General features: G+C 37.6%; 1 protein-coding gene across 13 annotated transcripts in view; it reads right to left on the bottom strand.

The window, feature by feature from the left end:
- SMYD3 (SET and MYND domain containing 3) overlaps positions 1–19,108 on the bottom strand; it is a 391,015-nt gene that overhangs the window by 79,274 nt on the left and 292,633 nt on the right. For 12 of the 13 annotated variants that reach the window (XM_066995526.1, XM_066995529.1, XM_066995528.1 and 9 more), the window contains 2 exons: positions 9,093–9,160; positions 6,759–6,861 (listed from right to left, as the gene is read on the bottom strand). In XM_066995526.1, coding sequence (XP_066851627.1) covers positions 6,759–6,861; positions 9,093–9,160 — 171 coding nt within the window. Of the gene's footprint in view, positions 1–6,758; positions 6,862–9,092; positions 9,161–17,551; positions 17,796–19,108 lie in introns of those variants that run through there. The other variant, XM_066995531.1, reaches the window with a different exon arrangement.

The following is a 19,108-nucleotide window of genomic DNA, read 5'->3' as shown; positions in this document are numbered from 1 at the left end:
ACAGTTTACTTTGATTACTTATTGAGGGAGAGCTGTATTAAAGGATTACTGAGATAGCAAAGTCAAGCACTTTTTCCAAAGATGGTAAAGTCAATAAGCAGAAAGCCTGTGGAAAAAAAGAAAATATGGCCTCATAATTGAAGAATAATAGTATAATTCATTAAAGAGAAATTCAAGTTCCACAGATAATCAAAAGTTAGAAAGTGTGAGAACTTTGTTCGGCTTTGCTTTCTAAATAATGTTCTGTCACAGCTTGTTTGTGCTCTAGTTGAGAGGGAAGTTGTTTCACTGCTGTTGGCTGACAGCAGAATGGGCCTGTACTAATCCTTTACACGGGAACAGTAGGCTTCCCTCTGAGCTTTCTGTGGGGAATGGATGGAAATTATTTTGCCTATTTCTTTTCCATTCTTTTCTGCCAAACTCTCCTACCCCATTCTCTCCAATCTGTCCCTCTTTTTGTTCTCTCTTCTTTGCCACTGTATAATTTTCTAGTCTTATTCTCCACACCTGGTTATCTAATCCTGCTTTCCAGCCCTCACTTCTAGCTCCTTACATAGCCATTCTTAGACAATGGACTGATTTTAGTCATTGTGTTAGTCCCAGATATGCCCTTCTTCCTCCCTTGTATGCCCCATTTTACATCTTTTCCCCATATTTGATCACTAACACTACCACAGTCCTTGTTTCCCTACTCTGGTTTCTCAATCATCATCAGTGATCCCCACCAAGTATTTGTCCTCATTTCTTCCCCTAGCAGGTCCTACTCTGCATCCTCTCTGATATGGTAAAAAAGATCTGTCTCTCTTCCTTCTCACAAAGCAGTTTCCTGTCAAGCTGCAGCCCTAATCTCATCCTTCAGCCATTCCAAGCCCAACTGTCCTCTCCTCTCTTCTGATCTTCACACCTTCTTGCAATTCACAAGTGTTTTCTGTCCAAGTTGTTCCCCACACTGGCCCATTCCCTGTCTCTTACCCTCTTTGAAAAAAAAAAAAGATCATTGGTTTGACCAATGTCCTACTGGGATTTAGGTTCAGGCGGCATCCAGCAATAAGAGGCATGCAATCAAGTTTAGGAACCATGTAAGACATCTTGAATATTCTGGAAAAAAGTCTTGTGTTTGAGATTAGTTTTTTTTTTTTTATTATTTTTTTTCCAAAACACATGAGAGAATGGTTTAAACCTTTTCATTACTGTCAAAGCCATCATAAGGCAGGGTTCAGTTCTAATATTGCATAAAAAAAAAAAAAAAACAAAACACAGCCATGCTGTATCTTCAGCTTCATTCTTTTTTTTTCTGCACATGTGCATGGAGTAAGTTTGAAATCAGTAATTTCTTTTCTCAAAGGCTACTGAACGGCAGTGGATGTGAACGTCACTTAACTACCTGCTCTGAACATATGACTAGGCAGAAGGAGGAAGACAAGAAGCTTCATCACATTGACATCTCCTTTTAACATTTGAATGATTTAGGGTCACTCTTGCCATTAGAGGCCCAAGTCCAAATTCCCATTCCTGCCAGGAGAAATCCATAAGTGAAAAGGATGTTTGTAGCTGGCAGACTGAGTGGGAAAATGCAGTTAGGATATTTAGATATATGACCAACCTAATGGTGACTCAGTCTACACTAACCATTTAATGGTTTAAACATAAAAATTCTGTTCAAGTCTCTTTCCTACACTTGTTTTAATTTTTGGATCCCTTCATTAGATGCAAGGCTCATTTAACTTATCCATATTTATGAAATATACCTATTTATCAAAGGTTGTCTTAATGGTATTTGCATGTGGGTTGTATGATATTAATTAAAACATTATTTCAGCTGACCAAAGCTTGCCTCCTCATTGCAATGCTTATAAAGAATGCAGTAAATATTCTTCCTCAAACTGAAGAATATATATTAAATAGTTCTCAGCCTTCATAAATGTTATTTAACAGCCATGAGACTTACTGACTCAAGACTTTCTCCTTGGAAATGCATCACTGTCTAAACCCTACTTCTTTCTTCGACACAGAAATTCTTTAATGATGGGTATGGTGGTTCCTCATCTGCCAAATGACATGGACAAATTTTTCCAGTGCTGCCATGCTGCAGAGGACTTAATTTATGATTTTTTACTTTTATTTTTTTGTTATAAGCTATAACCTACAAAATTTCTAGATGGAGGATTCTGTAGGAATTTCAAGTCAATTATTTTAATGCAAATGGCAGGAGAAAAAAAGTGAGTCATCTTGCTTTTGCAGTCATCGGTCTTGGGGTCTTAGGGAGGGTTGTGTACAAACATCTGTTCCTGAGACAGAGTTATGTAAGTGGTGAACAGGCTGTGGTTTTTCTATTTTGGCATATGAGATCAACATGCCTTCTAACTCAAGGAAAAAATTATTTAAAAGAAATGTAATGTGACAAATATAAAGATATAAAACTTTACCTCACAGAATTATAAAAACAGAAATATTATACATCTTGGTTGAAAACCTATTAAGAAGATATTTATTGCTAGTCATAGGAAATTATGAATTTTATTTAGTATTCATTAAAAAGATTACTTGCACCGTAAGAGGACCATCTGTTATGCGTCTTTCTGCGGAAAGATACAAATCTGCTCTAACTGAATTCTGAAATTGATGTGAAACCATGCACCCATTTTGGCGCAGAACTGAACCTTAGCTAATACATCCTGTTTCTTAAGCAGGACTAATTGATTTGAGCTATGCACTAAACTAACCATAGCTATGCAACTTATGACTGGAGAACAGGCAAAATGAACTTATGTTGATCTGCAAAACACTAGGTAGACACAGTAATGAAGAAAAAAATCAATTGAAATTATAGCCTAAATCTTGATGCTATTTAAAACTGTTACTTTAGGCAGTGAAATGATAAAGACCTCTACAGAGCAGGCTGCTTGTCTTTTTGAGGAAGTAAAACAGCTGACAGGCTGCCTTATTACTGAAGGAGCCCTGGTGATCTTAAGGTGAACAGTTTTTGCTGCCTTATAATTTCTCCCCATATCCTTTCTCTGCAATCTGTAAATTTCATTTTTGCCAAGTGTAAGAAAGGGAAAACTTTATATACTGTTGAAGCAATATTACGTAAAGAAACAAAAGCTCTGATAGCATCACAACTATTGTTATCCTGAGGAGGAAAAAGGTGTTATAATTAGTTTTGAGTTGCTGGAAGCAAGTTTCAGAAAGTCCTGTAGCTTTTTAAGTAGGGACATGAGAATAAAAACTCTACAAAAATCCTTATTTCTTTCTTCCTGCTATTATATACAATTATGCTCAGAAACTTGGTACAGGGTAGAGTCTATATAGCGTTAGGAGACTCTAGGCCAACCTCCCCCATCCACGCATGGGAGATAAATCATTGCACTGAAGCCTTGTCTTCCTTTCACTTCTTTTGTCCCTAACCTGCTTTATTCCACTCATGCCAGATGCAGAACAGAAAATACTTAAATTTAGTAGTGATCATTGCGAGCTGGTCAAGCACTAGAATTTGGGGGTATTAATATAGATCCATACAGCCTTATGTGACTTATAAGAGAACGAAAGTCAGGACAGGAAGAAAAAACAAACGGCTACCAAGGTTAAAGGAAGTTTCCTACCAGAGCCAAATTTTCACTTTAAAAATTCTACATTTATTGAGGATTATAAATGCCATTTTAACAGATGAATGAGTTACATAATGATAGAAATGAAAGCTGTTATTTTGAACACTGAATAAAGCATTCACAGTCAAAAGCCAAGGGGAAAACTGTGTTTTTGTTTAAAATGGTAACTTTCTGCCCTCAAAAAGCATGCAATTCCACAGAACCACATTAATATAAAATCCAAACAATTTACCTGAAGATAAATCTGAACTTTTGGTTTACAAAACAAAATGTATGGAACAGACAATTCTTTTTCTTGCCAACTTTCAGTATTTTATTATGATTCCTGCAATACATTTTGTTTTCCTAAAGGTTCAGCTCTGGAAACCAAGTGATTACACATGAATCACTTCTTTCAGATCCTATGAAAAAGTAACATTCATGACTCACAGTTTCTTAGCGCTTCAGGACTGCAACACTGTCTTTACCACAAAAAAGGACTAAATGGGTAGAATTTTTGCATGTGATTTTAGGAGTGATTAGTTTTCCAAATATACAACACCATGAAATTTAGCACTTTCACTCTATAAGGATTCAGGCAAACATTTTCTTCTGCCTGAGAAGTCCTAATTTCCTATTGCCTGACATACATTTTGGCCTTGAACAAATTTCAAAGCCCAAACCAAAATTTAATTAAAAACCACTAAATGCCACATGGCTTCCTGTGAAAAACATGCAAATCAACAATGTCTACCTAGACACAAAACCAAAATGGAACTGGAACAACTTCCATCATGAAATACAAAAATTTTGAGCTTTTCATAGTCTTGCATACATTTTTTTCAGTAATGATCAATATAATTACTGTTCATAGCACAAACACTCTAAAGTATGATTGAGGCATAAGTGTGATTCCAGAATAAATCTGCTTTTCTACTGCTGATAATTATTTAAGATTCCTTGTTGCCTCGTGGCTTGACACAACTCCAATCATATCATCTGAGAACACTTGATTTATTCAGAAAACTCAATCAGATTCTTCCCTATCATGTATTTTCTCTCCTATTGGCTCAGATCATGACCTCAGTAATAAAAGGAAAATTCAGGCCAGAACAGGTAACATGGTTCCATTTGCACAGGTGTTTAAATTCAATACACAGCTAGTAAGAAAAGTGAGCCCCACCCTGCCACAGGCAAGCAGTAAGGCAGTGTAAAAAGGAGTTTTCCACAGCTAGCATGCAGAGCACAGATAGAATGAAAAACAATAGCGGTTGCATATGAAGAAACTTAATTGGGTGTTGAAAATAATTTTAAACACCTAACTTGTAAATATACCCTCATAATTTTCTTCCCCTTCATCTTCCCCTAATAGATCTAAACTAATGCATACTTTGCATCTTTCTCACTTATGCTCCTCTTTCTTCCTTAGACACATCCTTATTTAAAGAAACACAGATGCAACTTTTATTTCCAGCTAAATCAAGATAGCACTCGTTTTAATACAGGACATATATATCTTAGATGTTCTTTAAGGCAAGTTTTCCTTTAAGCACCAAAACTAGGAGCAATTATTGCAACAAGTAAACCAGAACCTGGGCTCTAAAGAAAATTCTGACTTTCTGAGGAAAAGTTTTTTAGAAAATATGTTCACATAAGGTGCAGTCATTTTAAAGCTCACATTCATGCAGCTGTCCAAGTCACTGTAAACTAAGTGGTTCTAGCTGCCCTGTTTTACCATTTATATTTATAGCCTTACAAATGACTTGTAACTTGCACGATATCTATTCCGCCACTGATTTTAACCTGAAGACTTCTGTGGGTCATAGACCCACACAGAAGTGTGAAATTTGGGTCACTGCTTCACAGGTGTAGCACTACTGAGTGACATTCATACATACAAGGAAATTCTACTTTGCTTCTCACTCCAGAACCACTCTGAGGCTACCTGAGTGCCTCTTCCACTGTGCAAAAGCTGCTTGTTACAAAGAACTGATTTACAAAATTTATTTGGAAAAATATACACATGTACATAAAAATAAGATTTTAGAACTCTAGTAATTAACCTGAATACATCCTGGGAAAACATTACAATCCACTGTATATTTAGATAAATAACACATCTTAGTGAACTGGAAAGCAAAGATATATAGATAAAAAGCAAGAAAAGTACACATAATTTGGCTTGAATAAGAATGCCAGACAGAATAATGGCTACAGTTACTAGGTCTACAAAATTGCATCCTAGAAGATTTCTCTTGGTAAAGTAAACAAGCAAAAGCATTTCTGTTGGTTCTCCACACTATTTTGCCTACAAGTATATTTTACCATTTACATATCTTAGAAAAAGGATGCATTAAAAAAAAAAGAAAACAACTTATAGGGAGAAAAGGAGGTACCGCTCCTAAATTAGAGTACATAAACCCTTGATCTTCCCAGAGATTGAAGCACAAACGTGAACTGCATTTACATAAGATCATGATTTTGAAATAACCAAGAGCTAGACCTGCATAGGTCGTTGGTGCATGTAAAGTTACGTATATACCTGTTTTTGCAGGCCATACTAAGCAAATTCTGCATTGCGTTGCTCTGAAAGACAGTTCCTTTGAAACGGTTACCTAGCCACAAATGATTGTTTTCAAAAGAAATACAAATGCTGTCTTAAAAACAAAGCTGACAATAACTTAGATCAAAATCAGAAATCTCTCGAGAGGGATATTTTGAAGTCTTTCCTAGTAAAATGAACAAGAAAACAAACCTCACATTGCTACTTTCACTGTCAATGAAAGGTTTACAACAATACCATGGTTACAGCCTGACAAATGCTTATTGTTGCCCTGACTTAGTGAACACTGCATTCCACCCAGAAATATTCTAAGTGTTTCCATCAGGGTAAAGACATCCAAATACAAACAAAATGAAGTGCCTAAAGGAGGAAAGGAGGAACAAGAATTTATCAAGACTGCTGGTGATTTATGAGTAGTAATGATTATGGGGCCCAGGCAGTGTGAAGAGATGATTCTATTTATCATTTTCTCCCTGATAGCTATGTGCTAGAAATTGGCATCAATATATCATCAAAATATTAAGCTGGTGGCCCTGCAGTCTGGAATTTATTTAGGGAGATGTCATTGTTGCAGGTGTCTGTGATGGAAGGGAGGACAAGTTAATTACCTCTTCACCAATCTGGATCTCTCGGACAGAGCGAAGTAAAAGCTGGTATCCTTCAAAAACGATCACACAGTTTGGATCACAGCTGTGATTCAGTAAAGACATGCTGTAAAGGGTGGTAGAGTTGGAGAAAGAGAGAGAAATAAGTTTAGTTCACTGCCATTAGAGTGGACATCATTTAAAAATAGCTATCAAAATCCCTGGTAAATCAGCTGCTCTTGGTTAGGGGAGAAAAATTAATGTTTAGCAATGAATATAAATCTTCTAATAGGAACCACACTTGGACCTGTTTACATGTTCCTGCCCTCCTTGTACTCTGCAGGGGAGGAAGGAGATGGACTCCCAGTGACTCTCTTAGAGGCCTTTCTCAGGGAAGAGGACAAAGTAGGCAAGCTGACAACGAGGCAGCCTAGAACAATTCAGAATAAAAGATTTGTCCAGTAGAACTGTGTCTTATTTCTACTGCTTCTGCTCAGTTTCAGGGCACTAATAACATACACTTTACCAGTTAACTTGGCCCTTAGTGGGACCTTCCCTCTTTTAAAAGGGCACATAAGAACATCCTACTCCATGTACTTCTGATTTCCACATTTCACTAGCTGAGAAACAATTGACTCTGCCAGACCAAGAACAGTTTCATAGCTGACTCAGGTCTGATGTTTCTTCCCCTATGGGAATGACCCACTGAAAGACCATTTCTGGCATCATCAGGCTGGAAGCAAAATTTTTGGCTTATCCATCTTCTGGCTGCCTTTATTTACTTTCCCCATCTGCCTGATTCAGCAACTCAGGATCCCCAATGCTACTGGCAAAACGGAGGATGTTACCAAGGGTCACAGCCCTGCACCAAACCATATTTACTCAGTTCTTGACTCTTAAAGGGTTACAAAAAGGACCTTAACTCTTTTGATAGCCCTTCAAGCCTCATGAAATATCAGTCATGAGTCTCCACACGAACTCAATAGCATACTCTGGGAGACAGTCTCCGTTTCACTTAAGTGAGATCACTGGGCCGATTCCTGCTGGAAGATGATGCTAAGAGGTACCACAGGATTTTATCTATTTTAAAAAATATATTGGGATGCTGAAGCTATCAAGCCATGCAACAACATACAACCTTTTAATGAGACTAAACGAAGCATTTGTAATCAAATTTCATCTTGTGGAAACTCTAATGGTTATAATGACAATTTCACCTGGAAGTGTAGACTGTCTCACCTTATTACATGCTGCAGCCCAGATGGAAGGACATTTGCCTAGAATTTGGGAACCAGCAGTTTAAGTTCACAATTTTCCCATCTCAGAATGTTTTGAAGCAGCAAGATTAAAGCTGCTGTGAACTGAACTCGGAAAGGGTCTCTTGTATCCCCTGACAGGGCATTATCACAGAACACAGATAGCCACTTTCTTCCTAGTCAGGGGCTTTTTTTCAACCAAAAGAAAACCTTCCACTAATAATAATTCTCTAAAATACTGTTCCTTTTTTTTTTTTTTTTTTCAAAGTACGTGAAAAGATTTGTTTCCATTCCACTATGAAATCAGATGAACGTTCTGTATTTTTCATAACACTAATTCCCATATCCTCCTAGCAGCCTTTCCCTTATCTTTACCACAAAGCAGGCCTCATTTGTCCTTAGTCAAATCTTGCACACATGACACTAGTAGGAAAAGCAACAACAGTGACAGGCCCCTTTAGATACTGACAACATGGTTCAACCCTGTATTCACAAAAAAATAAATTGAAAATTATATTTTATCTGCTCAATTGTACGTGCTCCACATTAATAGTTGCAGGCATCTATGAAGGCAAAACCTTCCTGCATACATCCTTCTTAACTAATACAAATAAGAAATAATTCAAATACTAACATCCATCTCTCAAGGGGCTTATCTTTTCACTTTACTGGTTTCTTAGTTATGGTAATTTGCTAATATACACATTCGATCTTTTTCTTTTAATTGCCAATTCAGAAGACTCTTGGCTGCAGAATATCTGCCTTCCAAAGCAACACAGAACACACTTCCTTTTACTTGTTAGGAATGTTTAGTCACACGTTTTTAATATTAGCATTTTTTCTTACTTAGAAAGGACTACCACCTCAATAAAAATAAAATCTAAAGACATATCCTATTTAAACTGTTTTAAATCTGTAATTGGGACTATTAAGGATTTTTTCAACTTGATGATTTTTTTCATTCTCCTATAATTTATTCCCATTTCCCAGTTTCTTGTTTGGACATGTTACCTGCTACTTTGATGGCCCTTACAGCTACCTAGGAAAAAAGGAGAAAACCTAACATAGAATTTGCCTGTGAATGAAACAGTGTTCACAGTACCTGGGATACAGGCCAACACCAACATCCTGCATCTCTCCGTTACTGATGGTGAAACAGTTACAGGTCACCTGTGAAAACAAGGGAAAAAATCCAGGATTACCAGAGTAACTTGGAAACTCCATACTCAAGTGAAAAAAACTTTCAAAATAAAATGAAGGGGCAACTGGTAATTGGATGGGAAGCACTCAAGTCCAACACTGGCGCTCTTTCATTTTAGAGCAATCACATCTGGGACACACTCTCCTGTAAAACTGCAGTCAATTAAAAGCAGAAATATTAGTATCCTGCAAAAATGTGGGGTTAAACACATGCAGAGGCCCTACTTTCCTGTTCAGAGGGGAAAAAAAAAACCTATACAGTGGCTGAGAAGCTCAGCCTAGAAACAACACAGCAGATAACAGTAATGGCTAATGAAAAGCACGGCTGTTTCCATGCTGGTACTCCATTGATGCCAGGCTGTCACAGACCTTTTAAGGAGTACTACTAGAGCCCAAAGAACATATATAGCAGAGTTTTGAATTAAAGAGCAGCCTTGACTGTGGCAATGCGATATAGGCATAAATACATACAAAGTTTGTGCAATAGTCCATCTTTCACACTATGGATATGTTGGTTTGCATGTATAAGATCACATAAAAGTCATTTTCAAATTATCATTCAAGAGAAATATAATCTTTCACTTTGCCTCAAATATTCAGCTTATAGTGCATTCTTCCCTTGTACACTCATACAAAACTAAATTGGTTTTAGAAGACAGTGGAGAAAAATGAAAGTTCATTGCAAGAAGATACAGCCAAACCCCAAAATATCAGACTGAAGTGTCTTGGTGTTCATCTCCAAGATAGATCAGAAGTTTGTAAATGCTTAGCAACTATCACTTTCATGGGCTTAAACAAGAAGCAGAATGCAGCTCCTAATGAACTTTTAATATGTCTCAATTAATTTTTGTTGGTTTTGTTGTGGAGAGGATGGGGAAGGGACATGACCGTTTTCTTTGCTTTTTTAATATATATCTTTTATTATTTCTCGGTCAGTTATCAATGACATACTAATAAAATACTTGATGTAAAAAAAGACTACTTGTACATGCAAGTATTATGCAAAGTCCTATGCCTGTTCTGCATAACATTAGATTACTAATGACATTTATTTTCTTTAGAACAGAAATGAGATAGAGTATGATTTGGCAGATCTGAAAATGAGACCTGAAAGTTGTAGTTTTATCCATAGAATAATTGCCCAGAACAGTAAATGCACACCTCTATTTTAAAGTGGTACACTGAACAATTTAATTGTACACCTTATCTTATAGAATTGACAAATTATTATTTATGAGAACATTAACCATAAGGTGAGAAAGAAACCCTCTTTCAAAATTTCTCATAAATTCTGACAGCAATATTAATTTAAATAAATGTACATCCAGTAAGGCTTGTGTTTATTTATTTATTTTTAAACAGTAAGACAATACTATGATTGGTCTATTATTTATGTAACCCATTCAAATGTTCCCCATCAATTACCAAACGCATACATCTTAATTATTTCTTTCGTACTGGCATTGTACACAAAATATCAGACAACTTCTGAGCAAAGATTAGTCCATTTAAAGTGGCAATTATAGTAGTTTTAAAAATATTGACTTGATTTTGGTATTTATTGAAAAAATAATGCCTTCCAGGTAAAAGAGAAAGAAAGCCAGCTTATGTGGACCTCAGTGCTCTCTAATGGATTATGAAGTAGCAGAGGTCAGACATCTCTTAGAAGTAAATGAATCCCTCTGCCTTGCAGATCTCCTATTATTACCATAAAACTGTTTATATTAACAACATTGAATATTGGAGTTATAGAATTAAGAGCTATAAAGACTATTTCATCATTTCCTAATATAAGTATGCATTCTATTGTGTGAAAAGTTTCATACACAGAAGTCACAAGAGTTTTACTTTTTGGTTTTTGTAAGCACGCACTAGGTTTTTATAGGGTATATGTAAAGAAAAATGTGAGATGAATGGATGCTCTGAGATTCAGACAACAAGAGTGTCTTTCAGAAGTAGCTCTCTGTGAGGCACTTTTTAACTTCTCCAGTTTAGATATTTTCAGAGTATGCAGTTGCATCTCAATATCCCAGTGAAGTAGTGCAATACCATCTAATTTCTAATTATTTGCGGTTTCACATAGGAGACTGGGAATCAGAAGCATTCAGGACCACATCTGAAAAGTTATTTAGGCTTTAGACTAAACATAGGCAGAAGACTATGAATTTTGGGCTACATAACTTTAGTCCCAGTCCAACCAGAGGCATAAGAAGTTTCAAGCGCTCTGGGGTTTGTTTAGCTTCCTTGCAGACAATCCTTCCCCACTGTTAAGCTCAGGTATGGAAACAAGAATTAGCCATTAGTGCTCATACAGAGTGTATTACAGATACCGCCCTTTGTTGTGGTTGTTCTCTGTCCTCAGCAAATGCAGACAGAGGAAGCAAGGTGGTGGTGGTGGGAAGTAGTATCTCATCGTTTATGGTGTATGAAATTCTGACATAATGACTATCCTGCGCTGATAGTTTGCAGCTGGTAACAGGAATCAAAGATGAAAACTCCACAGTCTGGCACCTGGGGGTGGGGATGTTGGTTTTCTTTCAGATTTCTTATGAAGTTTCTAAAAATCTGAATATCCCCTACATCATTTCTGTTCACAAAACTTTTGAGAAGTTTCCAGTCTCTCAAAGTTAAAGGTGAGTCCTGCCAAGGTCAGTATTGGGATTTCAATCCAACAGCCACCATAGGAGTTAATGTTGTAGACCACACCTCACAAGAAAAAAAGGAAGAAGGAAATTCTTTTACACAAAACCTGAAGAAAAATCCTTTTTCCTAGCTTCCTAGGATTCGCTGACTTTTATGTGTAGCTCAGATACTAGCTAAAACTGAAGCATCCAGTACTGCTGAGAAGACCACAGGTACACTGCCTGTTTCAAGACAAAGTGAGGAAATTGGTTATGGATCAAAGCCCGCTGTGACTGGAAGTTAACTAACCCCATTTCTATGGAAGACAAAACAAAGCAAACAATGCCTTTCTTCTGTCATGGTGTTGCTTTCAGGTTTCATCATCACTTTGCCTTTTTTCTGCTTTAACTGAACCATTTTATTCCCGATACAATGACGTTTGAGGTTCTGATTCTCTGTGAACCCAGATTTTAAAATAAGGAAGAATAAACAATGCGGGGCAATATGCTGCTTCAGAATAGAGTTTCTTCCTTACAGAGGCATGGTCTTTGTCATCTTAACTCCTGTAGAATCATCCATCTTGGTTATTTAATTTATGCTGCAGTTCAACTTGTCCCTTCTGATTCCTCTAAAAACTCTTCTCCGTCCAATGCCATAGCACTATAAATGCATATCTACATATGGAGACTGAACAGAGTACTCACAGAGTTTGCTAGACCTACAAATAAGGAAAAATGTCCACATACTTCAGAACTCCAAAGTTGCAAAGTCAAATTCCTTGCCATTTCTACAATTTCTGAAATAACACATTTCCCAGCATGAGAACTGAGGGAAAATTCTCACAGGAGATTCACAGGCTTTTCAAGTCTCCACAATGAAAAACTTTTTAAAGAATATCCCAAAGCTCTCAAGGCTTATCATCTCAGATTGATTGGCAATACAATTCACCAACAATTTAAAGCGTCAATCCTCAGTGTTTGAGTTTGCACTGTGACAATAAATCCTGCAAGTTTATTTAAAAAGAATCACTATTTCAAGCAACAAACAATATTACAACATACCCTGATTGATTTAAATAAAAAGATTTGCTCTTTGAGAGACTGCATGTGTTTTAGAGAGGTATCCTGTACCCCATAAGTTAACCCAAGAAGACGACATAATCCTTCCCAGCCTGGTAAACACACGGAGGGTAAAACAGCTTTACTGACTGACCACTGTTCTCACACATATTTCATCAGCAAACAAAACCTGCTGCAATCTGTTATATTTCCTCTCCAAATAGCATATGAGAGCTCTGCAATTTACCTCGTAAGGAGGTCTCTGCTCCCAGGACATCTGGAGGTACTGTCTAAGCAATCTCTGCCTGTGCCAGACCCGCAGTCCAGTGGAGAGCCATGAAGATTAATTCTGGTGTTCGCATTTGACAGGGTATGAAGGATTCAGTTTGGCAACATACTGCCTTGCATTTGCATTCACTTCTGCCTATCCTAATCCAAAGCCCTCCTACTGATTGTGGGTGCCTGTGGCCCCAGTTCAGACCTCATTCATATCACTTTACACTACAGATTTGCATTTGGGTTAAATAAAGCAGACTTCGATCCGATAGCAGGACATTCCAGATTTGGGATTTCAGACACTAAGGCAATGGAAAATTTGTATAGGGGAGGCAAGGGAAGAAAACAAATTATTAGTGGTTAAAGATTGCTGCACAAATCAAGTTACAAATACCAGGACTAATAATCAATCATTTTGCCTCCACGTGTCCCTGTATGTTACTGCAGCACTGTGAGGTAGTTCTTGTAATGTGAACAAGAAACCCTCAAAGAAGGATTAACAACAGACACATTGCACCAATAAGGCCAATATCATTTTCAGCTTTGATCTAGAATGACACCAGCCATCTCTGTAAATGGTGCGTCACAGCTGGCGTATTCTAACCTACCAGCAGGAAGAAAGCCAGAACTTTTCCTCCTAATTTACGAACGCAATGTAATGTAAATTAAAGATGAAAAAAAAAAAACAAGTTAATGGATTATTAAGTTTCCCATTCCCCCGGAAAGGTGGCTGGATATTCCTGATCACTAGCAAATATTTAACAAAAGATGTTGGAACCAGTTCTCATGTTGTAAACAAGCTTCTCAAGAGACTCAGACGTTAGCCAGGTGGAAGGGGTGGGCAGTAAATGCCATGCAAGGGACAGACTAATTCAAATGACCAAGACGTGCCCCAGAGACCTCCTAGCACCACCTCCCCCATTGTAGGTCTGTACTGATATCTCCTTCCCATTTGAGGATGAACAGATACAAGGCACAGATGGTTGATAGATCTCAAATCTGCTAATGACTTCATTTGGCACATGGAGTGCTAGGGCAACAGTGCTAAACACTGCAACAGTGCTCAAGTGCAAACGCATGGTATGCCAGGGCAGGGACAGACCTGTCAAGATCCTGTTTTGAGCATCCTTCATCCAGCTGCTTGCGGCCAGAGCCCATGGCCCCAAAAAGACCCAGGTAGGCAGAGCTCCTCCTGCTCTGAAGCCTCAGCTGTGTCCAATGCAGAGGGTAAGAGGAGAGGGGATAAGGTGGGAAGGTGTCTGCTACCAGAGTGCTGTGCTGAAAGAAGCCCCGCCACAAGGCACGTATTTCTGGCGTGTGTATATACTTACATGGTTTACTAAATCAGGAGCTTTGAATCCAATTCTCTGCTGTACTGTACTCAGGACCTAGCAATCTGCTTCCATAGGAGCCACACAATCAACAGTACAGGAAGGAAGCATTAAGAGAATTGAAATAAACCAAGAAAAAGATTCTTCTGTGTTTTGTTCTAGACTGAAATCAAAACATGTTAGAATGGTTTGGGGAAAGGTTTATCTTATTTAGATTTTCAGACTATGGAAATGGGACAAGTACTTAACAGTTTGTGATACATGCTCAGAAGCCAAATTCTGCTGCAATACCATGGCATTCATAGGAGTTACATTTCTTTCACACCAGGACTGAATTTGCAATTATTTCATTTTTCTTTAAGAACAATACATCCTTTTTATCTCGTGCCAAATCATTAAGGTTTTGGCTGAATTAGAGACTATTGCTTCAGAGCTGCTTACAGCAAAGATGTGTATTTCCAAATGTTCTCTTACTTTTTTCATCATTGGAGATCTTTCTTCCTATCTACTGTCAGAGTTTCAGGCCACTTTTTGCAATCCTAGCACATAAAAGTTTCTTATGAGCGTGCAGAACTCCAGTATCCCTGGCAGATGGGTGTTACCACCTACCAGCCAGTAGACCAGATAAATTTGGCCTGACATTAACAGATGATTTAATGCAAGTGTGCTTCAGGCATCCCTTTTTAGTACTCAGCTAAGTGGTGCAATTTTGATTGGAATGGAATGAAAATAGGTCATGGCAAATTACCTCCTATCTTCTTATCCCCACACATACTTCTCCAATCCTTCAAATGAAAATATTTAGCTATGTAGCTAAATATATTTGATCACCAAGAATTTCAAAGCCATCATTACTAGGACAAATGTTATGTTTGCTACGGGCACTTTTTTTTTTTTTTTTTTTTAAGTGTGTGTAAGATGTAGTTACTAACTCAAGACATGAATAGCTAAAGCCTGAAACATGCAAAAACATTGCACTTTTTATGTAAAATGAAGTATCCTGAAGTTCCGTAGAACTCCCATTAAAAAATTTGTGTTCCCTGTCCTATCTTTTTACAAACTATTCTGCCAACAGTCAGAAAACCTCATGTTGCCTTTGGAGAAATTCTAGCTTTTACCCAGCTCTGCAAATACTATTATTACTGCTTTTTGGAACAGAACTTAAACACATCTATTTCTGGAGCAGAACTGGACAGAAGGATCTGCAAAGCCACTAATGGACCATATTACACTATGCATGCAGCAGCTGGCATTATTAATTGGAGTAGAGTAGAGGCATGACATCCTTCTCTTCTTCCTTATTTTCCTACTGGTAACTCCGCTCCTGTGAAACAGGGCGGAGTTATTAACTTGATTCCTGCAGCCACTGCATGCCCACCTGTTCAAAGTAAAACCACTTGCTTCTCGGATGAGATTAAACTTGATGAGCATCTGGGAGTGGTTAAGTGACTTGGTATTTGTCTTGCCTTTCTGCTTATCTGCTTTGCAATGGGTTATTCAAAACCTAAATGTGGGACTAACTATGAAAAATAAGGGTGAGATTCAGCTATGGTTCCTGGTGTGAAAATGGCATAGGCAAAACAAGACATTACTGAACTAATCTTGAGCTAAAAATGTGGTGAAATAAATGAGTATGTCATCTCCAGTACCCAGATGATTTCCTCATACCAGACTCATAACTGCTAGACAGCCTAAGTTAGGCAAGATGAAACCTAGCCCAAATGTTTCGGGCTTTGCTGACCTTATTCTTACGATTGCCATATAATTGTTGCTCCTTCTGAAGGTGCTTGTTAAGCAAGACCTTCACGTGTATTTCTCTCTTAAGGTTCATTGACCAAAAGTCTTTGGATTTGGTCACTTGGCTTGGTGGATTTTTGCATCTACTCCCTCCTTCCTTTTTCAGTTTTCACTTATTGCCGAGCAATATATTTTCTACTGGGGAGAAAAAAAAAAAGTGGGAGGGAAGATAAAGCCTGGGGAAAATGCTTTTCATACAATTTCTTTAAAATTGTCTCTAAAAGGAAATTCCTGAAAACACAAAAACTTGAGGAGGAAAATTCAAAACGAGGAGAAAAACAAATTTAGAACTCTTTTCCAAACTGTGATGGCATAAACCAAATATTTTAATTCCTTAAAAATGTTTAAAAAAACCAAAACCAACCATACTTTTAAAGTTTGATTTTGATTTTTTTTTCTGTAAAGAACGCTAAATAAATTAATTTAGAAACAAGAAAGCATTTTTTGAGCAAAACTCCACAAGTTTTCTTTTTTTTTCATAAGCAGCATGTGGTTTTTTAACCATTTCTAGTCTCACTTTGCTACTTGAGTTACATCCTGAAACAGAGATGACTGGGGAATTTTAGAACTGAACATGATTTTTTTGTTGTTTTTATTAGGGTGAAAAATGCATGGAAACAACTCGCGACATCGTAAACATGTACACGTCCATGATCCCTGCAAGCAGGGCTAACTACAATATGCTCTGGTTTATATTAACCAGACAAAATCTCAGGCTTTTGTAAAGTTTGGACATCTAGGTCCAAAAGAATATTCATGTAACTGCCAGTTCCTTCCGTTCTTCTTACATGCTTTCCCACCAGACGAACTACTACTTCTTTTAACACACAGTTTCATAAAAAAGTATTATTGTTATTTTGTAAAATCATTTGGTTTTGACCAAAACAAAACAAAAAAGAATTTAAGTTATTATCATTTACTTTTTAACTTTTTCCTATCATTCAAACTGGGCGACATCACTACTTTTAAAAATCAGGGGGCTAGACATACCCTTTTGTCTGTCAGTGGTCTAAGCCCTTTCTTCCCACTAAAGATTTTTAGAAATCAGTAAATAAGACAATAGCAAACATGGAGAACGTTCTTCCTTCCTGACAGCTAGCAAAACAAACATCTGCTGAGATCAGGTAGTTTCAATTACACACAAAACAGTAATTTGAAAATTACATGAGCTGTTCACAAAATGCCAGCGTAGAATTTCCTAAAGAAAATACCTTCGTTCATTTCTAAGTTTGTTAGCAATTTATTAGCACATGCCTACAAAATGCTCTTAAACTCACCTTTACTTCTTTCTTCCATAGAAAACATATGAACAGGATCATCAGACACAATGACTGATGCTACTGTCCCCTAGGAGGTGTTCTGCATCAGACAGGCTAGAGCTGGCTGTGGCCAGCAAAAAAGAGTGGAGTGCCAGATGATATCGATCAAATAGATTAAAACCAGGTGGCAATTAGAAGTTTAACAGGACAAAGTAAACCTGAAACAAAAAGCCCACTATGTAGGTAATCTTGAAATACTGGACAAGCCAGCTGATGGCCTTAACCAGATGTTTTTTGGTAAAAAAGGGTGACTGCCTATTGGAGGTGGCTTTAAGAAATCCAGGCATTGAGGAGGTGGTTAAATCAGACCCCAGTTCTAGACATCAACCTCACTGAAAGGGAGGACTGATTGCACTCAGTATGAGTGTGTGCTGGCACAGAAGCACGAATATGACTGTATCAGAAAATAGCAGGATACAGAAAGGCAGAAAATGTAAGTCAAACTCCATTTCCTTTTTGGGACAAAATATAGTGTTATGTTTAAGGTAAAGATGTGATGCATAGAACAAATTAAAGCCAAAACAGTAATTTTAAGGCCTGCATAACTCAAGTGCTCTCTACTCAAAGAGTTCATGGATTTTCATAGGACATGTGCACCCATAGTATCTCTAGAAAATCACCTCCATAACAGTTTCCAGCCATATTTTTTTTCCTACCGCTCTATTTTGCTGGGCTATTTCAAACATTGCTCTAATCAGGAAACAGTTTAAATAATTTAATTTTTGGAATTCCATAACATTGGATATGTTTAGTCTCAACACAGTGCATACGCTTCTAGTTACTGTGAGGATAGCTTTCACGCTGATGCCACTAGTTTTCTCATTCCCATAATGTTAGTCTGACATTCTTGGACAATTCTACGTGATAATAAAACACAGACAGTCAATGACATCTAACATTACTGAAGACAATTTGCTAACATTGTGGGCTATATTTGACCATATTGGGAAGTGACAGAGTGAGTCAGGAAAAAAATAAATAATCCTGCTCTACTTCTTTGAACCTTCAGGGTGCATTTGCAGGATCTGCACCCCGGATCTAAACCAGAGCAACCCAGAGCTGCAGGTCCCATTTGTTGGCTAAGGTGGGGGATTTTGCTTGAAGGGACTCTGGATGCTACAATCTGCTCCATTCAGAAAAGCCTGGATACTTGGTACACAGCGAGGGCTATGGAGGAACCTCCCTTTCACATTTCATTTGGAGCCACTTGTGCCTTTTGAATGAAAGTACTGGTAGAAGATAACTACTTTTTTTTTTTAATTATTATTATTATTTTCCCCCACCAGGAAGAACCGTGGCTGTATTTTGGGTGAACAAGGCTTGCAGCACCTCACAGAGTCAGTACCCCAGAAACTAGCAGGGGGAATGTCACTGTCCAATCCATCAGGACTCCTTAGAAGCACCACTGCTTCAGTAGAACTGATAATAACTTCTAATATACCATTCTACCTATATCTGAACAGAACAGATCTTCCCTTGAAATAGTGTTTTACTGTACCAAATTAGTAGTAACCA

This window comes from Anser cygnoides, chromosome 3 (assembly GCF_040182565.1).
Source record: "Anser cygnoides isolate HZ-2024a breed goose chromosome 3, Taihu_goose_T2T_genome, whole genome shotgun sequence".
NCBI classification, from domain to species: Eukaryota; Metazoa; Chordata; class Aves; order Anseriformes; family Anatidae; genus Anser; species Anser cygnoides.
Note: the sequence above shows the minus strand (reverse complement) of the source record. Positions and strands in the feature narration are given on the sequence as shown.